This window comes from Rhamphochromis longiceps, linkage group LG5, assembly GCF_057381845.1.
Source record: "Rhamphochromis longiceps isolate RC_006_pf linkage group LG5, R_longiceps_female_GT1.1, whole genome shotgun sequence".
NCBI classification, from domain to species: Eukaryota; Metazoa; Chordata; class Actinopteri; order Cichliformes; family Cichlidae; genus Rhamphochromis; species Rhamphochromis longiceps.
Window position 1 is genome coordinate 27,212,058 of NC_140561.1, and position 27,380 is coordinate 27,239,437.

Below are 27,380 nucleotides of genomic sequence, written 5' to 3' on the forward strand. Positions count from 1 at the left end.
CATTTTAGTAATTTCTAAACTAACAGTTTGTACTGAAATTGTGTTTGAATTATGAGTTCGTGACCCTTAGCCATGTTAAGGTGAACAAAAACAAACATCTCAGACCAGTGTGAAGTACTGCTTCTGAATTAGACTCATAATAAAACAATTATTTTCTGTTTCACAAAAGTACAAGTTACTGCAACCATGTGTCTTGTTAGTGTGGAAAGTTTTACAACTAAACTCTTAGTGGCAGGTGTAAGCATTCAACCACGTAAACATTTAATTGCATTAAAGAGGAAATACAAAAATGTTTAATCAAGATTTTATTTATTAATTCTATTTGTGCTTTTTATAACTTAATAGCACACAAACTGAATCCCAACCACCCTCAAAAAGAAAAATGACTGCGAGCAGTGCTGCCCCCATTAGTGACCAGTAGGATTGGAGAGGATACAGTTCAAAAAAGAAAAAACCCACAAAGGCACAAACAGCTTGCTGCATCCCTCAGAGGCATCTTTAATGCTCCACTTCTAGGGGAAAGGGCCAATATCTATGCCATGAAAGGGAAGATGTATGCGCTAAAATTATGCCAACATTTTTCACCGTGTGACCCTCTCAGTACGATTCGGGTGATGCAAGATTATGTGGCTGCGACGCGACAAAGGAATGCTACTAGCTTTTGCTGACTTTGTCGCAGTTTTCAGTCGAACTGCAAGATTGGTACAGCTCCCCTTTACTAAGAAAAGGGGGGGGGGGGGGTAACAAAACAAAAAAACAAAAACAAAAAAAAAAACAAAAAAAAAAAAACACCCTATCTATATACACTGAGAATAAGATTTTTTCCCATGTCTGTACAATTGGGCCTATACATTATTTACGGTGCAGTCTCGTACAAAAAAATATATTCACTCAGCTGGCAAAACGGATCTCCATCACTTGCCTCTTCAAAAGCAGTAACTTCAATACTGAAGTTAAAGCATGGTTTAGTTACATCATCCTGTTCTGTGCACTGTCTTTCAAATTAAAGTTCACATTTTCACAGTAAACAAGTGGAGATGGACAAAGAGGGGGGGGAAGAAAGAAAAAAATTCCAGCACAGTGTTTATTTTCTTATGGCCGGAACTCTAATTCATCTACACTTATGACCTTGGCTGGCATAGAGGGGAGTGGCTGCTCTAGTACATCTGATCCAAACCACTTGGCGAGGCCTAGAGGGGGGCTGCCGCCGTGTCGCTGGGAGCCATTCGTCCGGTGGGGGCCTTGGCTCTGTAACTGAGTGCCAGGGACACTGGGATGTACTGCAAGACAAAAGTATTCAATCGACAAGTCTTCAAACAAGATAATTAAATACACCACATTTTAATAACATTTGTGAGGATAATTCTGCCATAGCCACATAGTCCCACTGAATTTGAATATTTGAAATTTTCCTCCACTCACTTGGTCGTTGCTGTTGTTGAAGTTGCTGTTGCATTGCTGCTAACTGCATTTGAGTACTGGCTCTGGAAGGTAGAAGTGGATGCCCAGTTGTACTTAGTGGGTACAGTGGTTGTCCAAGCAGGGCAGGAGGCAAGCCTTGAAGTTGTGCAAGGTCATGTGGCGGAAACATACCTTGAGAGTACAATTAAAGATCAGAAACAATTAGGTTTAATGTTCAGAACACTTTAATACAGTTTTTAGTGTTTTTATAAAGCAAAAGGATTTGAAAGAAAAAAAAAAAAAAAAGCCAGCAACCTGCTTGCACAAGAGCAGGTCCTAACTGCTGGGGCTGGATACCCTGTGCCAGCATACGTTGCACCACAGGGTGGAGCTGGGGAGGAGGGCGCACCATAGGTACGTGGGATAGCAGCGGTACTGGGTAGACAGGACGAGGGAAAGATGAGGATGGTCCTTGAGGTACCATGGCAGGTGGATGGTGTCCAGTAGAGCCAGGCCTGAGGCGCTCTTGTTCTTTGCTAGACAACGTCTGTGAGCTGGTCTTTACTCCCCCTGACTGAGCTACATTACCATCCACTGCTTCCAGGTATAGATTTGGGGAGCTGCTGCCTGTAATCATACAACCGAGATCTCAGTGTTACAGGGTATGTGTTCACTCACAGGTATGAAAGTGAAAGTTAAATATCAAACTAGTTCTGGGTACCGTATTTTTCGGCCCATAAGGCGCACCGGATTACTAAGCGAAACAAAACAGTCAGATAACTCAAATTTTACTCGACTCATTCTTCTTGCTTCCTCCACTTCTTTACCATTGATTCATCAATATTGAATTCTCTCGCAGCTGCTCCATTCCCATGTTGTTGCAGTATATTAATGACTAACCTCATAATGTGGATGGATTATCTCAGTTGTTCTGACAGAAATTTACAGCATCCTGCCATGCAATTGCATTTGTCCCCAACCATCAAGAACCCTCATGTTAACTTTTATTGAGTGGAAAAAAGTTAGCATTCATCCTCCAGCTTCACTGTGTTTATGTTATGCTAACATAGCTATGTCGCTAGCGATCATGTAGCACATCATATACCAGCTAGCCCAACTTCAGTAACCCTACAAATGCTACTGATGTTTAGTTTTCTGTCTTCATTTCAGTCAGAACATGGTACATCATGTTTAGGTGGAAACTAGCGAGCTAACTTCCTGCTAACTTTTAAATTTAATAAAAAATTCTGTTTTCATGGATGCCTGGATGTTAAACTTAATTGTTACACCTGGTGAAGCAGCAACAATGATCATTTTACAAAAGGTGAAAGAACAGTTTTTAACTCTCAGTGATGCCGCAGAGTTTTGGACCTAAAGAGGACTTTGTTTTGGGCCCAGATTACTCCGTGAGGCTCCTGACTGGTAGCTGTAACGCTCCGACAATCCATCAAGCAGTCCGGCTTCGTAGCTTACCAAAGTCGTACTAAAACATTTGACAAATTTTTGTGCGCCGTATACCACATAAAATTGGTTCGAGGTAAGTAAGCACAACCAGCATTCATACATAAAGTGCACTGGATTATATGTCGATTTTGAGAAAATTGAAGGATTTTAAGTGCGCCTTCTAGTCCGGAAAATACGGTAAATTAATACTGCACCATCGTGAGAATGTGCTGCTGAGTCGTCCTTTGTCTCTGAGCGATTTGAAGGTTCATCTTTGCTCTTCTCTTTTGTTGCGTACATTTTGCGGATCACAGATGTGGGTGTAAATGAAGGGGACAACTGACATAGGCAGGGGAGGAAGAAAAGAAAGAAGTTAATATTAGCAATAACAACAGGTGCATGAATTAGAAATAAGTCAAAACAACTTTAAAAACAACACTGGGAAGAAGTTTGCAGAGTTACGTTTATGCTTACCATACTGGTGACAGTACTTCCTGGAGAGTTTCTTCCAGCAGGCTGAGAGCCTGGTCCAGGGGAACGATTAAGACGCTGCGGTCTGGACAAAAACCAAACACACTCAGCCATACAAATTCCAACCAACATTATTTATTATCCTTGGAGGCATACATTATATTACCACATATTAAGCCAGTATATTCTTCAGCTTTGTTTATAAAGAAAGTATTTGTTTTGTAAAAAGCAGTCAATAGACTTCAATAAGACACATTAAAGTGCATGTCACTCAATTTGCTGAAATTGACTGATATCATAACCATTTAAAGTCTCTATACTATGTGGTATTTAAACACGATTAAAGCCAAAACAAACCTATTTCGGAAAGACTTGTCTTGTGGTTGTTTGTAGCCAGATTGGAATTGGTGGTGGGCATGGAGAGCAAGATCCTGCTGGAATGCCAGTGCTTCCAAGTCTGCTTGGTTAATAGGAATAGAGAGCGCCCTCATCTGGAAAGACAAGGTAGACCCAACCCAACTCATCAAAAGTCAAAGTTTTAGCTCAAAGGCCTATAAATGTAATTTTTACTCCATGATGCTACTACTATCAATATGACTGTTACAAGCAACATGTATCACAACATATACATTATAATATTTAAACAGTAGTTTACTGAAAGCATATTTAACTATTTACATATGAACCAAACAAACCGCATGAAATCTCATCTCAGTAACCTGTTGCTGTGCAGCAGATCCAGGACTGATTGACCTGTGTATATCAGCAAACTGTTCTGGTAGCATGGGCTGAGGACCAACAGGAAATCCTTTAGGTAGGAGAGGATGAAGAACTGTTTATTGACCAATTTATGTGCTAATCCAATTTAAAGAACTGCATGCCATCATTCTTCCTAGTTCCATGGCACTCCTCAGTAAGCTTACCTGCAGGAGGTTGCAACCGACTATTGAAGTATTCAGGTGAGGGTGCCCTCTGTGGAAAGAGAGGGAGTGAAGGGCCCTTGTGTAGTAGGCCACGTAGAGGTGCAGAAGTCACTGGGGCCTCGGCGCTGCTCAGCAGATTGCCAAACTGCGTCGGGGAGCCACTACGAACTCCCAAGAGCTCCTTTAGAGAGAAAACATTTTCCAATAACTTCTCATTTACTTTATGATTTTGTAGATTTATTGTGAATAGTCAACAGCTAGCCCTGACTGATTGTAGGAACACTTCATTATCCTCAGGACAGCAACCATACCCACCTGGAATATATTTTTTTGTGGCTGTGCAGGTACTTGGGCATCAGGCAGTGTCACTACAGCTTGATCTGCAGTTTGCTGCTTTGTACAGGAGGGAGGAAAATTGGGGTAAATCAAAGTAGAACAAAGTAATCAGTCTGCTACTCTACATTCTGAACTGCAAACAAATTAGCCTTAGTCAAGTCACCGGCAGGGAGGAAAAAGTCAACTGAACGAGATAGACGTGTGCATGCAATTCCACGTCAAAGCGTCCATTCTGCAAGTGAGTAACGCTGTTAGATTCATGTTCCGTTATATTATTCTGACAATTCTTTTGCCCAATTCAAGAAGCTAGTACTTTTGTTTTCTTCACTGACTTGCACAAAGGACAGTTTACAAGATGACATTGCACTGCAAAAAAGGGTATACAAGCTACAACCTCAACAGTTAAGCAAATTTATGCCCATCATTTTCTATCCTAATTTAAAATAAATAAAGAAGGGGGGGGGGGTTCTTAAGCTTGCAGGATGCATTGAACAGGGCCCGAGTTCACCTGTTTTACTGCAACATGCAGTAAAAGATAATTATAAATATGTAGAAATACTTACAGTGTTTGTGTTGGTTTTGGGGTGAGGTGGCAGAGTTCCACTTGCCTTCATGCTGCTGACCAGTTTATTAAAGGCTGACATGTCTGTGTCACGTGAGCGCGGACGGGCACTCAACCCGCCAGTTAAAGCCTCTTCTAAATGTTCAGCCATGAAGGGCGTTCCATTTCCTCTCTGGGCAGGTGGCACCTTTCGTCTCTGTGGTTCCGAGTCTAGCCTCATTCCCTTCATTTCTCCCTCCACCTCCTCCAATGAGAGTACAACTCCAGAATTAGCTGGGAACAGATTATACAACAAAATTCAACCTTCTTGTATCAGAGCTCAGTGTTAAAAAGCAAATTACCATTTCATTTAATGGATTTATTAAATTATAAATTGTGTTAAATTAAATTCCACAGTATCCTGCAACAGCTTTCAGTGTGTTACTGCAGACAGAGGTGCAGCTGAATGTTAAAACTCAAAAGCCTGAAATTCAGCTTCTCTCTACATATACCCATTTTTGAAAAACATGATAGCTAACTGCTGAAATCTCCCGAGTTCATCTAGCTATTGTCAAGGATCATCGACGTGTGCACCATGGCATTCAGCACTTGCTTGTTTTTGGCATTCTTTTGCCATACCTACTCAAAGGCAAACGCATGAGCCTGCTGAACTGTGACTGTCACTCGATGAATAGGAAAAAAAAAAAAAAAAAAAAAAAAAAAAAGTTGGTAATAGGATGTGTGTGGTTTGGAACAGAAAAGGTAGACTTAATCCACATGACACTGAGTAGAGCTCAGCTGTGGAAATGGTTTAGTAAACAGACACTCACTGCTGTCCCGAAGCCGAGCCTTATTGGCAGAGAGCGTAGAAAGCAGAGGTTTCAGGTCTACTTTGGCCTTATGCAGCAGCTCCAGGATGTCCACCTTCTCCTTGCATTCAGAAGACTGAATAGGTGCAAAATATGAGGCATTGCCTCGGCTGGGGGACGTGCAACGTGGCTCGAGCCCTTCAGAGAATCAGAAGGGGAATAAGATTTAGGATATTTAACAGCAATCCAGATCATTTCGGGAGCGTAATCTTTGTTTGTACTCAAATAGCATCACATATGATGCAATAGCAGCAGGTCAGGATTTTGATAATATATCCCAAAAGTGGTGTGCAAATGTCAAGGGTACATTTCTAAGATTTCTTTAAATCGTGCAAGCTATCCTGATGATTAAATAACAACTGCTTGGGGCAGACAATACAGCCTCAAAATGATATTTCAAGGAAATCTTTCATATCTGATACTGGGAGAAGGAATACTCAATGTTTAATCAATGCCTGCAGCTTGCAGACAGCAAGCAGCATTTATTAGTACAAACAAAATGAAGGGCAATTTCTATCCTTATCCAAGTGCTATCGTAGGTCCTTCATTTTGACAGACTGTGCAATATGCACAATAAACACATGCTTTAAAAAAACAAAAATAATAAAAAAATAAAAACATTTTATCATTCCTGCTGCACTTTGAATATATACAGTGGGGCAAAAAAGTATTTAGTCAGCCACCGATTGTGCAAGTTCCCCCACTTAAAATGATGACAGAGGTCAGTAATTTGCACCAGAGGTACACTTCAACTGTGAGAGACAGAATGTGAAAAAAAAAAATCCATGAATCCACATGGTAGGATTTGTAAAGAATTTATTCGTAAATCAGGGTGGAAAATAAGTATTTGATCACCTCAAACAAGGAAAATCTCTGGCTCTCACAGACCTGTAACGTCCCCTGTAAGACGCTTTTCTGTCCCCCACTCGTTACCTGTATGAATGGCACCTGTTTGAACTCATCATCTGTATAAAAGACACCTGTCCACAGCCTCAAACAGTCAGACTCCAAACTCCGCCATGGCCAAGACCAAAGAGCTTTCGAAGGACACCAGGAAAAGTATTGTAGACCTGCACCAGACTGGGAAGAGTGAATCTACAATAGGCAAGCAGCTTGGTGTGAAAAAAAAATCAACTGTGGGAGCAATCATCAGAAAATGGAAGACATACAAGACCACTGATAATCTCCCTCGATCTGGGGCTCCACGCAAGATCTCATCCCGTGGGGTCAAAATGATCATGAGAACGGTGAGCAAAGATCCCAGAACCACACGGGGGGACCTGGTGAATGACCTGCAGAGAGCTGGGACCAAAGTAACAAAGGTCACCATCGGTAACACACTACAACGGCAGGGAATCAAATCCCGCAGTGCCAGACGTGTTCCGCTGCTGAAGCCAGTGCATGTCCAGGCCCGTCTGAAGTTTGCCAGAGAGCACATGGATGATACAGCAGAGGATTGGGAGAATGTCATGTGGTCAGATGAAACCAAAGTAGAACTTTTTGGTATAAACTCAACTCGTCGTGTTTGGAGGAAGAAGAATACTGAGTTGCATCCCAAGAACACCATACCTACTGTGAAGCATGGGGGTGGAAACATCATGCTATGGGGCTGTTTTTCTGCCAAGGGGACAGGACGACTGATCCGTGTTAAGGACAGAATGAATGGGGCCATGTATCGTGAGATTTTGAGCCAAAACCTCCTTCCATCAGTGAGAACTTTGAAGATGAAACGAGGCTGGGTCTTCCAACATGACAATGATCCAAAACACACCGCCCGGGCAACAAAGGAGTGGCTCCGTAAGAAGCATTTGAAAGTCCTGGAGTGGCCTAGCCAGTCTCCAGACCTCAACCCCATAGAAAATCTGTGGCGGGAGTTGAAAGTCCGTGTTGCTCGGCGACAGCCCCAAAACATCACTGCTCTCGAGAAGATCTGCATGGAGGAATGGGCCAAAATACCAGCTACTGTGTGTGCAAACCTGGTGAAGACCTATAGTAAACGTTTGACCTCTGTTATTGCCAACAAAGGTTATGTTACAAAGTATTGAGTTGTATTTTTGTTATTGACCAAATACTTATTTTCCACCCTGATTTACGAATAAATTCTTTACAAATCCTACCATGTGGATTCATGGATTTTTTTTTTTCCCACATTCTGTCTCTCACAGTTGAAGTGTACCTCTGGTGCAAATTACTGACCTCTGTCATCATTTTAAGTGGGGGAACTTGCACAGTCGGTGGCTGACTAAATACTTTTTTGCCCCACTGTAAAAACTGGTGTGTATAATACCATTTGTACATACAAATTACTCTTATAGTTATTCAACCTCTGCTTTTTATCTTTTGTTATTCTTCATTTTTCTTTTTAATAATTTTCTAATATAAACAATTCAGCTTTTCTTTCACCCTTGTGCTACTGTAACTAGTCAATTTCCCCAGTTTAGGATTAATAAGAGTAGATATATCTAGTGACAAAGCAAAATATACAAAAGACACAGCATAAGTGAAATGTAAGCACAGAAACAGCTTAGGTCATGTTTTTTTCCTAGAAATTTTAATCATGACTTAACATTAACTTAACAGCCTTTCAGCACTTCAGGAAACTAAATAGTTTCACACAAAATTGATTTTTTTTTTTTTTTTTTTTTTTTTTTTAAAATAAACCCAGGCTGTTGTAACATTGGTAATAGGTTTTTAAATCAGCTGCTTTAAGCTCAGCTTTTTCCATCACGTAGCCACATTAGTAGTTTCCAACCACCGTTCGTGCTTCCTGTCATACAGAGTCATACAGAGTGCAACTAGTGAACGCTCCAGCGAGTCATTTGTTTAACAAGGGGTTTCACATCCCCACCTGTTAGCACCTTCTCCTTGCATACCTTCATACCCTTGTTTTACTGTGTTAACGTCAGATGTCATGTAAAGACTTGTCTTATCACAGAGGTGACAAGCATGTGCCCTACAACTGCTTTTACAGAAAATAGATTTGATTCAGTGGTCAAGAAATCAAATCACTTACCAGCAAGTTTCTCCAGCTCTTCATGAGGAGTTGACCTCAAGCTGCTGGACCGGCTGCATGGACTCTGGTTACTAGAGAACCACTGGCTGAAGCGGCTAGCTGACGCAGGGCCCTCTCCCAAAACATCCTCTATCATCTGTAAGACAGAAATGGGGGCCTGTGAGACAGACTAGGACACAAAAATCTGCATATTGAAGGGTGCAAGAACAAATGTGCCACTTACGTTTGCAGCGCTTTCCATCGATTTAGCACTAAAAAGGTGCTAGAAGACTGAGGGCAGTGTCACTGAATGCACTGCTTTTTGACCTTGTTCTCATTTACCAGCAAGTATTGAATCTAAAAATGCTAAAAGTAGTTTGCAGTTGGGCTTTTCTAGTTCAAACTAGAAACTGCATCCAAGCTACAATGATGGGCATAAATTTGGATTGTTGATGCCTTTTAAACATCTCATTAACCCCATGCAAAAGCCCAGAGAAGAGAACATTGATAGTGCACCATTCAGTGACATGACTCACCAAGACCAAATTCAGTGAGGTCAAGCTAGTGCAGCAGAGGTAATCTTGCACTGATACAAAGTATCAATACTTAGTTTTATATGACTAAATGCACAATTTGTGAAATTCAGATTTATTTATTTATTTTAAAAGCCACAAATATCAGGCTTGTAAGAGTCTTGATTGTATCATTTGTTTTTAAGTTGACAGTTATGTCTGGTTCAGGGGTGAGCAAACATGAAAACCTCTACTGTTAAGCTTATCTGGAAAAATTAAGATCACACTGATATTTTAGAAGTTACTAATGACACCCCATCTGTGAGCTTCACACCAATAAGCAAAACAAAACCATAGTGCACCCCAGTACTTACAGAGGCCAGTCCTGGCATGGTCTTCTCTAAATTGAAGAATTCATTGAAGTCGAAGTCACCAGCTGAAGGCTCTGGAAGAACATCAGTGTGGGGAACTTCCTGATCAGCTGTCGGCTGCAAACCCACATCTTGCTCCTCAGGCTGTCCGCCATTACATTCCACTACTGCATACAAGATGTGTGACAATAAAATTAAATACAAGTCACAATTTTAACATGAAAAGTCTTACTGAACTGACTTTCAAAATACTACTAGAAATGCAATAGTCCCTAAAAATGTTAGCAGTATTTCCAACAATGTCTTGACATGCCTTCTTTCAAAGATTCTGTCCGCTTCCTTGAACGCTTAGATTTGCGTTTATCATCTTCCAGGATTTTGTCATCAAATCCAATAAGCTCAATTGTCTCCGACTGGCTGGTGGGACCCCCCGAGAACCACTCTGGCTCCTCTTCTGCATACGAATCATTCCTCCTCCTTTCGCTAAACACACGCTTGTCACCAAAATCTCTCTGCAAATGATTACACGGGACAAACAATATCAATTTAGAAATATGGGATGGGACAGTTAAAGAGTAACTGCACAGAAACACTTTTATAAATTTAGTTCAAGTCTTAAGAGAATTGTGTTTTTAGACAGTTTAATAAAAAAAAAAAAAAACGTATCGTGTAAAATAAAGTTCCAAAAAATTTAAGTGCATTCAATATCACATTAGAACTAAATGCAAGGTCATTTGCATCGACTGAAAGCAACAAACACCAACCCTGAATCTTTTATCTTTCAAGTCTCTCTCACGCTCCTTTTCCTTCTCTGCACGAGCTTCTCTCTCAAAGGCACGGGCAGCAATTATGCGTCCACTGCCAATTCTGCGTGTCCCTCCCATACGTAGAGTATCATTTTCTTTGTTTTCCAAGGGGCTGATTGGGCGACGGATATGAGGGGCAGCATTGCCCTGACATCCACCTCCGAAGCTACGTCGCTGTGGGCTCAGTACTACATCCAGGTCATCTTCCTTTAACCGCTCACGGGGATCTAAAAAACAGATGGGGGGGGGAGGGGAAAAAAAAAAAAAAAAAGTTTTTTGGAGTACATAGACTACATGAACAATTCCACTGCAGCAGTTTAGAAATCTTGTGCAAGGCTGGAACTTAAAATCCTAAACATTCATTGATCAGAGCACAGTTAAGTTTCTAGACAACATTGTTATTACAAAACGCAAAGATGAAAGGATAACCATCTACCATCAGTAATAGAGATCGAAAATGTGACATCATTTCAGGGGTAAAATCGCAAAGGATTGTAGGTACAAGTGGCAATTGGTACTAGCGTGCACGGGCTATTACAAGACAACAGTCACAAAGAGATAAACAGAGACACAAAGAATGGCAAGAAGCTGCTGTATTATTTACTGCCATAGCCGGTCGCATGACAGCCACGGGAAGCAGACAGGTAAAGAGATCATTTTTTTTTTTTAATCAGATTCCTTCGTGGAAGAAAAATTGTTCAAGTCATGTTTCCGACTGGGTTAACCTGGGTTATACAGAGTTTAAAGCTGCTACCACAGCAAGATTTGCTCGGTTGACAGAGGGAGCGACATCAAAACAGCCACGAAAAGTCCCGCATATATGTGCCCAAGTGTTGTATTGAAGCAATCAAGTGATGAATAACTGTTTTCCAGTATGTTGTTTTGCAATGATTTTTTTTTTGCTGTGTTGATTTTTTTTTTTTTTTTTCAGCGAAGCAGCTAATAAAGTACAATGGAATACAATTTTGCCTCTTTCTTGTAAGATTCTATAATAAAATGAAACAATAGTGCCAGTTATAAATAAAGACAATAAATTGAATAAATTATGAAACACTTATTTCTATTGGATCTAAAAATGTTGTGTAATACTACAACCTGAAAAGACAAATAGATTGTGTTGGCCTGTAAACGAGATACAGAATTTTTTTTTTTTTAATGACAGCTGTAAAATGAAATAGTCCAAATCAGAAAATAGATACACCAAAGTAAATTGGACCTGGGCTTGTTGCAGGAATCTGAAGTTACTAAACACTTCGTGAGTGTATGCACTCACACTTAAGACATAATTATAAATATGTGCGTGATGAAAGTTGGGCAGCACGCTAACGTCTTTAGTCCACTCTGTATGCGCATATGGTCTCTTTTTTGTCTTTTTGTCAAGTCTATCTTTGTACAGACCTGCCTTGTTCTGCTTCGTTTTGTACATAACTAGGGATTAAAACCACAGAATTAATGATTACTGGAAATGCTAGCGCTTGATGCAGTGTTTTGATTTTGCTGCCACTCGTACCTACAACGCAATGCACGATAGTCACATGGTTTGTCGAGCTCCATTTACCTGGGATTCTTCGTTTTAATGGAACTCTGTCATCCATGTAGTCCTTCTTAAAACCTTCCACAGGTGAGCTTCGCTCTGAAGTGGGATATAATGAGGCATGCCATTTCTCAGGGTCCCAGACACCATCACTATTTAAAAACAAACAAACAATAGCCACACAAGACTTAAGTCCATACTTTAAGTCAAATTTCAAATTAAGACAGACAACTACAGCCTCAACTGGGATCCTGTTTAGGAAAAAATAAAAAAAAGAGTAACAATGAAAAATACAATACACAGGTGAGGCCATCCATTTCAACCTTTATGCTGTGAGCACAGAATACAACCCAAAAGGAGGGTGCAAGAAAATCAGATCTTCAAAATAATAAACTAATTGATACTGTTGCACTAGCAGTGTTTAACTCTGATGACAGACTACTATAAACATTTTTTCCAACAGTTGAGACAAATCACATTTAATCTGAAGTCATTCGTGAACTCTCCCATAAAGACATTACACTTAATGACGAGTTCTGACACTTCAGTATCCATCAATAAAGATGTGATTAGATGACAACTAAAACTGAAGGGTTTAGCAAGAGTAGCTGCCTAGGCAGAGACCACCCTCACACCTCACCACACTAACGGTTGCAAACATAAGCAGATCTAAAAAAATAACGACAAACTGCTCAGTTCAGAAAAGATCTTCGAGGGCAACTCCTAGTAGGCTTTGAAGGGGTGAAGAGGTCTCTCTTTTTTAATGATTAAAAATAAAACCCCAAAAAACAGCTTGACCCACCCTTTAATGAGCCCACTTTTCATATAGTCATAACTAGGGATGGGTATCGTTTAGGTTTTATCCGATACCGGTGCCAAACTGGTACTTTTGAAACGGTGCCGGTGCTCAAACGGTGCTCAAACCGGTGCTTAAAGAATGGAGAACACAAAATTGGTCCAAAAACCTCTCATGTTCAGCTGGTTTTTGTAAAAAGATAACAATGTTAGCCTTTTCTGCAGCTATGGGGCATATATGGTATCACTCTTGGCTGGAAGCAGTGCTTAAACAATGGAAAAAAAACACAAACTTTGTCCTAAACCTCTCATGTTTAACTGTTTTCCACTTTTTCTTTGGTCTTTTTAGCCTTTTTGGCCAGGGTGAAGGGAGTATCTGCCATCAAACAAGAGGACAGCCGCATGTAGCTATGATGATGTTTGCTAGTTCACCTTACATGCATTAATGTAATAACGTGGTTAGCCTACTCAACGTAAATTACACACGAACAACATGAAGCTACTCACGCAGAGAAGAACGGCTGCTGCTGCATCATCATCAGTTATCATTTCTGCTACACTGGCAGGGCTAGGGGCCAGGACTCTCCTCTTCGTGTTTTTGGGGGATGTTGCATAACAGGCAACCCACCCGCAGTAGATGTGCTCGGTGTGAGGTCTCGCAGCAAGCTATCAAATACGGCACATTTCTCGGCTTTTAAAAAAAAACGCTATGCGTCGCCAGGTGTTTCATCGGATTTGAGGTGTTACCTCCTTTGACAGTATCACAGTATCAGCTTAAAGCACTTGTTGCAGGCTGCTGAGTTTGCATATTTTGCTGTGAAGTACAGCCAGACTTTTGACCGCTTCGCCTTGGACATTTTTAATCTGTAGCTCTGCTCTAAAAGAACGTACGTTCCTGGGCCCGCCTACTATCCTCGGAAACGTAAAATGATTGGCTAGAAGTGTATCACAGCTCAAGAAAAAAAAAAAAGCACCGAAATGTGCACTGCTTTTCGGTCTGGTTACTACCATTTATGTCAGAACCGGTGCCATCATGGCACCGGACACCGGTACCCATCCCTAGTCATAACCACTGTTCCTGGCTCTAACAGCTATGGGACAAAGATACAAGTCTTCTAGCGCAAGCGTTTGTTTAGCTTCTCAAGCAGACATCTGAACAAATCTTTGACTGTTGTTTAAGAATTACCCCAAGGAATTTAAATGAGCTCCGAGCAAGAGACAAGCTGAAAATACACGTGACTTCCAAAAAGCAGGAGCAAGTCTTCTTGACAGTTAAACCATGTCAATGATTATTACAAACTTTATGCAAATTTTAGTTAAGACCGTGAACATATTTGTGTAGAAACTCCTCTGCTGTACCTTGTTTAATCAAAGTAACTTTTGATTACATACACTTCAGTTCCAGCAAAACATACATTTGAATAACTGTTGGTCTGTGTCAAAAATCAGTATTTCACAGCATAGAGAAATACTAGTACTTTTCCTAACTAGAATTCACCCATGCTTTCTCATTTGAGAAGCATAATCTCCTCTCCAGTATTACCCAGTGTGACTTTTACAAATTCATACCTGTCATATTTCTCAGAGAGACATTCAGGCCTTTCATTGGAGATTGGCAGCTCTTTGATTTCCAAAAGCTCCTCCTGCAAATAAATTGATAGTCTAGTTTAATTCACAGCAACATCTAAACTTGATAAACAATGACACAGCTGGCATTTTGTCACCTTAGTGTATCTGTAAGGAGCTGTGGCTGCCAGCTTAGGCTGGTCGACAGCAGCTTCACCATTCTTAGGCTCTACACAGGCATCTTTCTCCATGATGGATTTCAGTCAGTGCAGACAGTGTCTCAGCCACCAATGACTCTACACCTGTGGATGACAAATTAACATTTACAAGTCAATTATACTCGACTAAGGCCACTAAATACAGTCTTAAAGGCCAATTACTTCAAATGAAAGGACGCATGTTCCGAAGATTAAAAAAAAAACAAAAGCACGGCTTCCTTCTGTTGCTGCAAAATATATCAGATGTATTGGCATCTTAAACTAGGCAGCACGAGAAAACAAAATTATAGAAAAGTTGTCGTGAAGAAAAACTCATGGAACTTACCTGCACCGGGCAGTTAAAGAACAACCCTAGAGTCTCAGGTTGTTGCTGGCTAATTAGCAATTTAATTGACAGCAGCTGAGAACTGACATGTCATTATATTACAAAGCATTTACGTCAATTTACTAATTGGCTATCGCATTTGAGTTGTAAACGAAGCCGTTTTGCAATGAAAGGATCCAGCGAGTTAAATACATGTAAACATTTTAATACAAAACATTCCCCATCATTTCAGCTTTAGGAAATAAACGCTACTAGTTAGCCAAGAGATTGATACAGGGTTAGCCAAACGATGGTAGCGTCCCACACAGTTAACCATAAGGCGAATTCATGGCACAAAAGTTCTGTAGACAACCGACTTGCAAGTCAAATTTTGGCAAAAGACGGACTTACTCAGTTTGAATGCTGTGGGGAATGCCGGTCGCTAACGGCCGAGCTGATCACGTTAGTTAGCTGGCTAGCCTAGCCTAGCACTTTCAGCTAGCTAACTAGCTGGGGGACTGGGGATAAATGCCCACCCAGCGAGCACAAAATCGTGAGCCGGTAGAGTTGTCGCTGTGATTTCAGGGAGCACACACTATAGAGGGGTAATCTAACACAATAAGACTGGTCCAAAACAACAAATTAAATCACACGGAACCGGTGAAATCTCAAATAATAGTCTTCGCTTTCTCTGTTTTCTAAGTCGTAGCAGAAATTTTCCTCTGATCACCGCTTTAAGAAGGTCCTGGCAAAGATTACGCCGTGACCAGCGCGCCTTTGTAAAAATTAAAATTGGCAGGTGTTCGTTGGCGATAGTTATTTTGAAATCTAAATCAATATATGACAATTAATTTCCCAATAAATTGGTTTATACGTATGTATATAGCATATTGAAAATGTAAATAGCGTTGTAGTGATTTTTTTATACTACGGTAAAAGGCACTTGACAGGCATTATTAGAGACGGCCATATTTTGTCTCAGGATTCGCTCGATTTGTGATTCTCCACCGCTTGTCTCCTGGTGGTCCGTATGAAAATAAAGACCCCGTCCTCGCGGGCAGTCAACGACTGACATTTCGTGTCATCGTCGTTAAACTGAGGGGACCTTAAGTACGTTCTTCCCGTGTGAAGTAAACATTTCAGAATGTAAACTGTTGTAGAGGGAGGTGTATGAAAAACACCACCCCATATTGAGAAGTTTATTAAGCAGACCTTGACTCTTACAACTACCACAACCAGTTTAGTGTGGAGCGGCAGCGGAGGTTGTTGCTGTTGACAACTGTGTATCGAAGACACCAAGTGGTCACGTGATAAGGAAAAACAAACGCGCGGCACTTTGTAAAGAGTTTTAACGTGAGGATAAATGAAGGTAATTTTGTCATGTAAGCTACAACAGCCTTCAAAGTGTAAAATGAGGATGATTGTATATGAGAAGTGATACGATTCGGTGCTCTGTATAATAGCCGCTTGAAAAATGCAAAGTAGCGGCGGAAACTCAGATCCAGTAAGACCCCGTTTAAACTATGTCAGATCTCGTGGCGAAGCAAAACAAGTGCGCAAAATTCACATCAGAAAGGTCGCTTACAGAGTTGGATACAGCTGGAACAAAGGTGGAAGACTCAAGGAGCTGAGAATAAGGTGCTGAGACTATTCCTTGACCCATTGTTATCATGTTACTGTCTTCCTGAAAATTAAGTCTCCATTCTTTTAACTTCTGCAGGCACCTTGCAAGAAAGTTTCTGAAGATATGGATACAGAACACCTTTGGCCGAGTTCTTCCTCATGAAGCAAAGTAACCTGTTTCATTTATTTTGGAAATTGAAAGCATTTTCAAGTTTGCCATCTGGTTGCCCTCGTTTTCCTACCTGCTCACTAATTCCAGTGTTTTCCAGGTCGCATTATAACAGAGTGGTACTGAGAAGAACCTTTGAAGGATGGAGAGATGAGTGGTGGTCATCCAGGAGGGAGTGGAGTCTGAACATGCGAGCAGACTGTCACTACAGGTCATTACAGTACATTATAGGACATTATGAAGGACTTTTATAGTTGAATAACCAAAGTCTGTTCATGTATTCATGCTGCTTTTATTTCAGGTATTACCTGTGCAACTGGACTCTCCACAGCTGGCGAATGTTTGTGTGTTTGCAGAGGGAAAAGAAGATGCAACAGCAAAAGGCTCAGTCATTTGGTGTGACTTTTACCATTCAAGCGTAATGTTGGTTTGGGGATTTTTTTTTTTTTGGTCAGATTTCATAATTCACTGACGTGTCATCACCCACTTTGTTTCTATTATCAGCTGACAAGCAGCGGATGCGTCTGGTGTTGGACAGATGGGAGGTTTTCACAGAGATGAGAAGACTGAAGAGCAGAATGCTGGAATCAGCTCTTGAGCAGTACAGGCTCTCAGCTATGCAGTGAGATTTGTGTTAGCAAATGAAAACTTCTAGCATTATGATTTTTACCATAATATTGGTTTTACCTTTGTTTTTGTTTTGCAGCTCAGTGTGGAGCTTGTGGCAGACTAGATTACAGCACCGTCGAGACCTTCACATTTTGGAGGATCAAGCACAGAAACAGAGGGCGCTAACCTTAAAGACAAGGGTAAGGGCATGATCGAACACCCCTGTGAATCACATGTTAATATTATTATCAATAGTAATAATAAAAATAACAACAATAACTTTTTTTCAATACTGCACCTTTCAAAACAAAGTGACAAACTACAAAATGTTTAAGAAGAATTAAAAGTGAAACAACATAAAGTGTAGGAACACTGACATTAGAAGAAGTTCAAAGGCAGTAGATAAAGACAAATCTTATTTTTTATAATAATGGATTGGATTTATATAGCGCTTTTCAAGGCACCCAAAGCGCTTTACAATGCCATTATTCATTCACTCTCACATTCACACACTGGTGGAGGCAAGCTGCGGTTGGAGCCACAGCTGTCCTGGGGCAGACTGACAGAAGCGAGGCTGCCATATCGCGCCATCGGCCCCTCTGGCCAACAACAGTAGGCGGTAGAGTAAAGTGTCTTGCCCAAGGACACAACGACCAGGACAGAGAGCCCGGGGATCGAACCGGCGACCTTCCGGTTACAGATACGCTTCCCAAGCCCCTGAGCCACGGTCGCCCCTTATAAAGATAAAGACAATTAAAATTATAAACATGTAAATTAAAAGCAATTATGAAAAATTAAAATAAATAAAAAATTATCACCAAGAATAAACGAAGGACAACATTCATTTCAAAGCAGAGGCACAGTAAAAACTTGCTCATCAAAGTATGTCTTTAAGAGAGATTTATGGTGATGATAGATGATAGTAAGCTCGGCAGTCTGATCTACTCAGTTAGGCTGTTCCAATCTGTCAAACTAATTAGATAAAGATGACCCAAGGAAATACAAAAAATAATAATAACAATAATATATTGATAATTTCATCTGTTGTTATTATTGAATTTTAAATTAACTGTGATTAATCACATTCTTTAGAAAGTTGAGTTCAATTTTAATAGCCACACCTCAGCCTGATTCAAGGCAGACCTGTTGAATCAAGAAATAATGGAAATGGAACCTGTCAGACGAAGTCAAGTAGATTCACATCATACCACCATCTCCCTTTGGAAGGTTTGAGTCCCGTTACATCTGGCATAAAACTCACACAGTATTTCATAAAAGAAACATTACACCAGCAGTCAAACATGGTGGTGACTCTGTGATGGACCATGAATTCTGCTCTTTACCAGAAAATCCTGAATGAGAATGTCCAGCCATCAGTTCATGCTCTGAAATTCAGACGCACTTGGGCTATGCAGCAGAACAATGATCCAAAACACACCAGTGCGACTGAATTGAAATAATTCTGCAAAGAAGAGTTAGCCAAGATTCCTCCACAGGGATGTGAAAGACTCATTATCAGTTATTGCAAACACCTGATTTTAGTTCTCGTTGTCAGGGGTGGCACAAATAGTCATTAGGTTTAGGGAGAAATTGCTTTATCGCACAGGGCCTTGTAGGTTTGGATTATTTTTATCCTTGATAAATGAAATCATTACTTAAAACTGCATTTCATATGAACCTCAGTTATTTTTTTATCTAATATTAACATTTGATCTGAAACATTTAAGTGAGATAAATGTGCAAAAATAAATCAGGAATGGGAAAATAGCTCAGTTATACGACAATCCTGTGAAAACTAACTCTTACTGAGTCTAAGTCCTAAACAGCATAAAATACGACTGAATTGAAATGCTTATCTAAGCTGAGGTGGTTGTCAACTTATATTATGCCCATGGACGACATGCTCCCAGGGTAAAATGTATAAAGAAAACCAAAGAGTAGTGAACCTTGAGGTATATTACTCCTGTGTGTTCTCTCTGGTGATGAGTCACCTGATATATTTTGTATTGAAGGCTTGGCTTCAGTGGAAAGAGATGCAGACGGCTGCTTCTTGCCAGAAAGAAAAAGAATCCAGAGCTGCGTTTCATTATATCTCCGGATTGAAAAGAAGAGCTTTGCATCAGTGGATAAGATATGTGTCGTATCGCCACACCAAGAAAGAAACACAAGGTCATTATAAAATACCCACACAGCTTTCTTGAAGCATCATTATTTTGCTATCTCTTAACACATTTTTATTTTTTGTTCTTTTGTGTTTCGCCTTCAGTTTTGGCTCAGCATGCCTGCTCTCGCCTCCTGGTGAGGAAGTGTTGGAGTAAATGGAGAAATGCTCTCGATTGCAAACACAGTGAAGAGACCCGTTTGCAAGCAGCAGCCAGTTTGGCCACGCAGAGCATCCAGTGCAGAGCACTAGTGCGTTGGAGAGCTTGTATCCTGATCCACCTGTAGAATGGATAAAACTTGGATAAACTAGTTTTTCTACCTGCTACTAAATCAGTTTTAAGTTATTAGCACTGTTGTTTGATTCTTGAGCTCTTCAGTAGATGTGGCATTGTGCAGAGAAGAAACTGAAAGAAAGAATGCAGCAAATCAACACTACCAACATCATTTAATGGTAATAAATAAATAAAATAATGGACCCACTCATAAGCAAAGATCAGCACGATCAATTCATGTATTCATCTCAGCACATTCTCATTGCAGCGTGCTGGATTGCGAGGGTTGTCTCTTAATGTCGTGTTGAACAAAACATATCGACTGAACAACCGTATGGCTATCCAACATTGTCAGCAAACGGTAACTGATCTTCACACTGCAGACAGTCAGTGTTAATCTCATTGAAGGTTTCAAAGCATCTGAAATGCTTTGCTTTTTTTTTTTTTTTTTTTTTTTGCGCAGATGACTCGTAAGTACTGGAAACTATGGCAGGATCGTGTAGAGGAAGCTGAAAACTGCAGTTTTAAACCCCTCATAGAGATGGCCCTGAGTAACTACAGGTGCTCTTACATACATTTCCCAATCCACAGGGCTATATTCACAGTTCTTTGTTGTAATACCGGTGCTACAAATGGAATTTGGTTCTCGTTGCAGCACTTCACTGCTTAGAAGACATTTTCACCACTGGAGAGAGAAACTTGCTGAGCAGAGATACATGCAGGTATTTTCAAATACAACTCAAGACAGCAGAGATACAGATGCTTTTACATTACAACACAATCAACTTGTTATGTTTTGTTTTTTTGTTTATTTTTTTTACAGGAACTGGAGCGTCGTGCAGACATTTGGTTTGTAGACCGTATGCTACCTCGGTGTTTCCAGTCTTGGGTTGAGTTTACCCTCCACAGCAGAATGCTTCAACAGAGAAGACTCAAAGCTCAAGCTTATAATCGGTGAGTCATCACCTTTCTCCTCTTCAGTTATGCAACTCTTCCCAAGAAATTAAAATAACAATATACCTTTTTAAATTTGGCTGCTTTCCCCTTTAAGGTTCTTATTTTTTTGGCTTCTCTGGGCCACTTTCAGTGTGGATGCTGTTTTTAGACCCTCTATTTTTAGATCACTGGTCCCATTCTGAGTGGTGGGATGCACGCATACAGATTCACCACAGTCTTTAAACAGAAAGCAGACATCATCTTCTGTGCCAAATTGACCCCAATTTTATTGAGGATCATTTTTGCTCGTGGGAGCTGGTCTCTGGCTGTAACTCAAAGACAAAAAAGGTAGTTTTCTATGGAACTGTCTGTGGTATCCAAGCCCTGAGGCACCACAATCAGGAATCATTTCCCAGGCAGTCAGAGTATCAGATTGACTTTATTTAGGCATCTCAGGGAGAACATTCAGTTTGCACTATCTAGACTTTGGTTTGTACTGGTTTGTGTGTAGACTTTGTAGTTTTCAACCTCAGTGGGTGGATGAATATGTCCAAATGATCTGTCTGTCCACTGTGTTAACAGGCGGCGCCAGTGCGCCTGGGTGTTTTACACCTGGTGGGGGAAGTCGGAGAAGCTCAAGGAAGAGATGCTTTCTGAGCGGCTGGTACGTCAACTGCAGATGAAAACTTTGTTGTGGTGCACTGCACTGGTGATAAATAACATTTAAGTTTTTCCAGGCAGTTCTTCATGACGAGAGATGCCAGAAGCAGAGAGTCTGGACGCGATGGAGGCAGCGCACACAAGAGCGGATCAAAGAGGTGGAGAAACAGGAGGCTTCACGTAGTCTGTATCGTCGCACACTTCTACACAGGACGATGATGCAGTGGAAGGAAAACAGCACTGAGCTACGAGACAGGTGAAGCTCAAGAAGACGTTTTGGTGAAGTTGTTGAATAATTTGGGCTTGAGCTAAATGTGCTGTCGGCTAATAGAATCGTTTATTTGTTTTACTTCAGGAGAAACAGAGAGCAGCAGGCCTGCCATCAGGGTGATTTGCGCTGCTTAAGAAAGGCTGTAGAAAAATGGGAAAAGGTGATTATTTTACATTTTTGTTGAGTCTAGTCTGCACTCCATCTGTTACTTTAGTCATTGTGCAGTAAGGAATCAGTGCTTAAGATTTGAAAAAGACTGAAAGAATTTGCTTTTTGATGTGGAAATGTGTATCTTATAAATTCTGCTCAGCATCTCTGACAGCATGAGACTGCCTAAATGAGACCAAAGCTTTGGAGTGCCATTATGAAAGCTGATAGATTTTTCTTCCCCGCTTTGATTTTTATTATATTCATGTGTGATATATCCGTTTTCTTTTTTCTCTGTGTGTGTCAGTTTGTTCAGGTCCAGAGAGCAAAGAAAAGCAGGCTGGAAGAGGTTCAGAGTTGGCATGAAGTTAAACTTCTAAAACACTCCTTTGTGGCCTGGAAGGTGCACATCTTATATCAGTTAAAACCACATGATTTTATTTGTTTAGGGTCATGAAAACAATGTTGAAGTCTATGCATTGTGGCCTGCTGTATTCACAGAAACACCACCTGCAGATGTCTCAGATCTATGACAATGCAGAGGAGCTTCACAAGCAGCACACTCAGTGTTTTCTCAGGTAATAAAGACAAATACTGTGTTTCATTCTAAAATCAGAATTTCATTTCTTCTGTTTAGAAATCCTAGGTGTTTGTTAGGATCTTAAGTTTCAGTCATGTCTCTCCAGAGTGGCGCTTACTGAGTGGAGGGAAAATGCAGAGCAGCGAGCAGAGATCCGGCTCGAAGAGCAACAAGCACAGAATCACTTCGATCACTCCCTTCAGCTTAAGGTTACAAAGCGATCTGATGCATACATGTTCAACATCATCAGGCGTCTTCATATTTTCAACACCGATTGCTTTCTTTTCACTAAATCTTTCAAGGTGTTTCATACGTGGAGAGAAGCAACAACACTTGCGGTGTCAAAGCGCTTCCAGCAGAGGGAAGCACTAAGCAGGGCTCAGCAGTCTATAAATGAAAGTAATGTCATATGGTGCCATTTTAACTCCTTTTAGTTATTTATTTTTCTTTAAACAAACTTAACTTTGCTCTTGTGATTGCCACCTACCTGTAACCATTAAGAGCAGTGGTAAGTAATTTTGATATTCCAGCATGTCTTTCTTAGTCTTAGAGTTGTTTGGCTGTCATGGAAAGATACCGCCTAGACAAATGCAGCAGTTACCTCAGCAGTTGTCAAAGATTTTGTACCTGTTAAGTAACTGTTGCATCAGAACTGTGTTGTCTGGTTACCAGGTGTATCCAAATTGTTGTAAACTTTTTAATGATTTCTGTGTTTAGTGCGGTTGCTGCAATTTTTCAGACGATGGAGGAATCGGACCAGGGAGGCTCGGAGGGAGAGGATAATCATGGAAAAAGCCAGGAGACACCATAACTCCAAACTCCTTTCTAATGCGCTGAAAGCTTGGAAAGAGCATCACTACCAGCACCAGAAGAATAAGGTTCTAACTTCTTTTATCCCTCAATGCATATACATCTATACTGTCATCAAGCTGTAATCTAACTTGTTTAAAACTGTGATTTTGTAGGTGATGAAACGACAGGGACTGTTATTGCTGAGATTAAAAATGTACCAGATGTACTTTGAGCAGTGGAAAACAAAGGTTTGTTGATTTTCCTTTTTTTGTGGTCTGAACAGACTGATTGTTCAAAAGAAGTGAATATCTACCATTTGCTTCTATTTTGCTTTTACTGCTAATCATTTCTGTTAGGAAAAAGAGTTATGGGAAAACAGCAAAGTCAGACTTTAAATCAATAGATTTGATTCATCAAATCAGTATTTGGTGTGGACAGTCTTTACTTTTAAAATGGCATCAGTTCCCCTTACTTCATTTGCTCCCAGGTTTTTATGGCACTTTGAAGGTTGGTTTATTTTTGGCCATCTGAAGACCTTGCCACATTTCTTCTATGGATTTAGGCTGTCTCTGTGTATTCTGACTGTGCGATTTTTGAGATCTGTCTGTGTGTTTATTGTCGTCATGTTGCAAATGTGGCATTTCTAATGAATGAGTATTGATTGGTTTTGATTGAGAGCAGTTAAACAGGCTTTGGTTTTTCTTTCTGCTAACAGCTGCAGCACAGACAGCGAGAGGCGAAGCAAACGGAGAGAGCACTCTGGCACTGGTCCCTCACACTTCAGGCCAAGGTAAATAACCTGCCTCCACATTCTTTTCTCTCTACACCACCAAATGCATTGCAGAAATGGTGCTCACAGGGTCTAACAAGCCCTCTTATACTTTCTGGACCTGACGCAGGTGTTGTATGGGTGGAGGATTTGGGTCACAGAGCAGCGGAGAAAGCAAGAACATGCTGCCAGAGCTGCACTGGTCTACAGAGACCAGCTGTTGAGGGAGGGGGTGACATGCATCCTCACATATGCCGCTCATATGAATGATCTCACAACAAACCTAACACAACACAGTCAACTGCAAGTAGGTTATTGTGCATTTCTTGTGATTTCTAGACCTAAGATTTCAGTGCCTCACTTCTCTGCTTGTGTCCTGCAGAGATCACAACACCTCCAGAGAGTTGTTAAACGTTGTGCTGCACGGTGGAAGCAGCGGGCACTGTGCAAACCCCGAAGAGAGCAAGAGACGAGAGGGCAGCCAGCAAAAAAGAGTGTGAGCTTCTGTCTGAGCAGTGTTTCATCTTCTGACTCAACAAAGCAAGAAGCTGCAGCTGGATTGCACAGCAAGCTGTGAGTGTGTACTTCACTCTGACAAGCCGTGAAACTGTTCCACACATGCAGTTTGACTTTTTTTTTTTTTTTAGGCTGCATACCCAAACATTGCAGCCTTTAGTCCCATAAAGGGAAGAGAAGTTATCAGTAAAAGAAACATTGCTTCATGTTTTTTGATGGTAAAATCCTTTTTCCAATGCTGTATGTGGTAATACATGAAAATAAAAACAGAAGACAAGCATCTGAATATCGTTTGAACTATAATAAACTTACTTAAATTGAAGCATTGTGTTAAAAGTCAGTGTAGGAATCATTGATTAAAGCTTTTTCTTTTCTGTTTACTCAAGTACCCAGCCACAATCTGCCGTCACCAACATTAAAGCAGCTCCAAACTCATCTGAGTCCAGTCGTCCCACACAGAGAAACCATCCAGCGTCAAACTGCCCCCATGCTGATGAAGTTTTTGTTGCCTCTCCACATCAGTGCAGTGTCATGTCAACTGTGCCACCTTCTGAATCTCTAATGTCCAACATGGACTTTTTTCAGCACACCCAAAACCAAGAACCTCTTTTACCTCCTTCTGCTTTCATGACTACTGGGACACAGAATAAAGTAAGATAAGATACACCTGTTTGACATATCAGCAACTATTTGTTGCTGTATTAAGTAACTCAATTTGGGTTAAACCTTTTTTTCTTTTTAAGTTCAAATCAAGTCTTGGAGACTCTCCAGTTGAGCGTTTTCCTCAGTCTGTCACTTCTTTAGATCCCCACTCATCTGTATATCCAGGTATAGACCCTGCTCTTTTTTCTAGAGTATGTTTTCAATATTTATAAAAAAAAAAAAACAACAACTTATTAAATCACCAAACTCAAAAGAACTGTTTTGTTGCTTTTTCAAGAAACACGTCTGAGTGCATCTGGTGGAGAAACTGAGGTTCCTGATGCTAAAAATGCAACAAGTGATTCAACGTCAGCTCTGATGAGCGAGCTTCTCAGGATTCAACAGGACATGAAGAGTTTCCAGCTGGACAGAAAGCAGCTCCGGTAGAAATCTGTTTTTCCACTCTTCTTTTCTTTGCAATATGTGATGTGAAAATAGCACCGGTGTTTTATTCACTCAGGGCATGGCGAAAGCTGAAAGGGGTGTTACAGAGTTGGCTGCAGACCAGTGGAAAGGACGAAGTGATGGAAAAAAATGCTATCTGTCAAGAGTTGAAGGACGTAAGGACACAAGATACTTTTGTCACTGTTTATGTTGAACATAAACTTACATTGTTTGCTGTTACGCTATCTTGATTTAATCATCACAGCCCAAAATTTGGTGCCTTTCACATTTAGGTTCACATAAGTATTAAGCTTAGTACCCCAGTCACACAAGTGTAAAGACTAATTTTACACTTGCGTTCCCTAGCGAACGGTGGTTGCTAGGGAACCACCAAAAGTGCATATTCCTCAACTAGTTGAGCCAGGAACCACTCACCAACCTCTTTTGGAGTTGCCAAGCAGTCTCTACGCCTGTGTGAGTGAAGCTTTAGAGATTATTAATGAAGTGAACTGCCTTTTGTTGAAAAAAGTATTTTTGTTAGGTAATTCCTCGACCAGTTCTAGAGTAAGATATTTTAAATTCCTGACATTTCAAATATTATGCAATTATTGAATCTACAAAGTGTATAAGCACTTATAACAACAGATATCTTACGCAACAAGTAAGTGTGATAAGGTAGGAAAACAGATTCAGTTATGACATACATTACCCTTTTCATTTTTTAACTATCTGTTATAAATCTAAGGGTTCACATTTATTTCCTTATGGAAAGGAAAACTTTGCAATGTGTGCATGTGCAGTCTTAATCATGATGCTAGTTACCTGAAGTAACTTCTGAAGTTTCTCTTCCTGATGGCTCAGATTTTCCATGCATTCTTCTACAGCGTCATTTGACCTGTAAATCTCTGTCTGTGGAGGAAAAGAAACTGAGCTGAGAGGGTGGTGCATTCAATTAAATTATTAAATTATTGTTCATGATACTGACTGTGTCACTCCTGGTGATTTTTCATTTGACAGTTGGAGGAGCTCATCGACAGGCTGTCCACTAAGCTGGAAAAACAGAAACCGGTGATGTTGCTGCACGCAAAGAGAATCCAGCATTTGCAGACTGTCCTCCGGAGTTTAGGACTTCATGCTCCTCATCAAAAAACAGAAGAGTCAGAATCTCAAAACTCTGCATTTCCAACATGACAGGAATAATGGAGAGCGTGACGGGCTCACCTGCTGATTGTTTGAACTGTTGTTCACTTGCCAGCATCACATTTTAAAAAAATAGTCTGATCTTAGAACTGAATCAGCACATGCATATTTAACTACTCTGTGCTTATGTCTTTGCTGCCCTCAGCTGGTGGGGACCAATTTGAATGGTTCTTATTAATTATTGTGTAAAATGTCTTCGGCATTCCCAAAACATAAACGTCAAGTGCCTTAAAGGAACACTCAGCTCTATAGCTGTAAATCCAGCAAAACATTGGATAGGGGTCGTCCTTGTTGCAGATGGTGCAAAATATTTTCCATATGTGTGCAAAGAGTGACTTTACTGTTTTCGGAGGAGGTGCCCTTACGCAATAGGTCTGCTATTACCCTGTTTGTAGCAATGCTTCTAGTACTTCAGAAAATCACTGAACTAAAATCACAGATTTTAGTTTAACAGAGAGGACTGCGGTCTGTTTGCAGAGTTATTATATCTTTGATCAAGAGCAAG

The 27,380-nt window shown here is 40.6% G+C and overlaps 2 protein-coding genes across 8 annotated transcripts; one reads left to right on the forward strand and one right to left on the reverse strand.

The window, feature by feature from the left end:
- Positions 1 to 292: 292 nt before the first annotated feature.
- Positions 293 to 15,835, reverse strand: eif4enif1 (eukaryotic translation initiation factor 4E nuclear import factor 1). 6 transcript variants are annotated; one of them, XM_085407022.1, is made up of 19 exons: positions 15,494 to 15,835; positions 14,719 to 14,862; positions 14,564 to 14,637; positions 12,224 to 12,351; positions 10,624 to 10,892; positions 10,173 to 10,371; positions 9,863 to 10,026; positions 8,998 to 9,133; positions 5,946 to 6,122; positions 5,183 to 5,409; positions 4,554 to 4,628; positions 4,239 to 4,419; positions 4,011 to 4,123; positions 3,673 to 3,806; positions 3,319 to 3,400; positions 3,060 to 3,183; positions 1,717 to 2,028; positions 1,423 to 1,593; positions 293 to 1,280 (listed from the first exon to the last, which is right to left on the reverse strand). In XM_085407022.1, exons 2-19 carry the CDS (start codon positions 14,809 to 14,811, stop codon positions 1,093 to 1,095), a joined length of 2,847 nt encoding a protein of 948 aa, XP_085263148.1. In that variant the 5' UTR covers positions 14,812 to 14,862; positions 15,494 to 15,835; the 3' UTR covers positions 293 to 1,092. The 6 variants fall into 6 exon arrangements, with proteins under 6 accessions (XP_085263148.1, XP_085263147.1, XP_085263145.1 ...); XM_085407021.1 differs by having other exon boundaries at positions 4,035 to 4,123; positions 5,138 to 5,409; XM_085407019.1 differs by having other exon boundaries at positions 5,138 to 5,409.
- A 319-nt stretch (positions 15,836 to 16,154) lies between these two features.
- Positions 16,155 to 27,378, forward strand: sfi1 (SFI1 centrin binding protein). 2 transcript variants are annotated; one of them, XM_085407025.1, is made up of 30 exons: positions 16,155 to 16,720; positions 16,803 to 16,874; positions 16,975 to 17,085; positions 17,176 to 17,270; positions 17,379 to 17,475; positions 17,581 to 17,683; positions 19,496 to 19,652; positions 19,750 to 19,911; positions 20,027 to 20,097; positions 20,187 to 20,279; positions 20,382 to 20,479; positions 20,574 to 20,640; positions 20,742 to 20,872; positions 21,437 to 21,518; positions 21,592 to 21,770; positions 21,870 to 21,945; positions 22,240 to 22,335; positions 22,434 to 22,510; positions 22,619 to 22,721; positions 22,815 to 22,911; positions 23,230 to 23,390; positions 23,478 to 23,552; positions 24,020 to 24,094; positions 24,204 to 24,380; positions 24,456 to 24,646; positions 24,976 to 25,240; positions 25,333 to 25,417; positions 25,530 to 25,674; positions 25,752 to 25,851; positions 26,693 to 27,378. In XM_085407025.1, the coding sequence occupies exons 1-30, from the start codon at positions 16,557 to 16,559 to the stop codon at positions 26,864 to 26,866; spliced, it is 3,579 nt and encodes a 1,192-aa protein (XP_085263151.1). In that variant the 5' UTR covers positions 16,155 to 16,556; the 3' UTR covers positions 26,867 to 27,378. The 2 variants fall into 2 exon arrangements, with proteins under 2 accessions (XP_085263151.1, XP_085263150.1); XM_085407024.1 differs by having other exon boundaries at positions 16,156 to 16,720; positions 17,379 to 17,496.
- Positions 27,379 to 27,380: the final 2 nt, after the last annotated feature.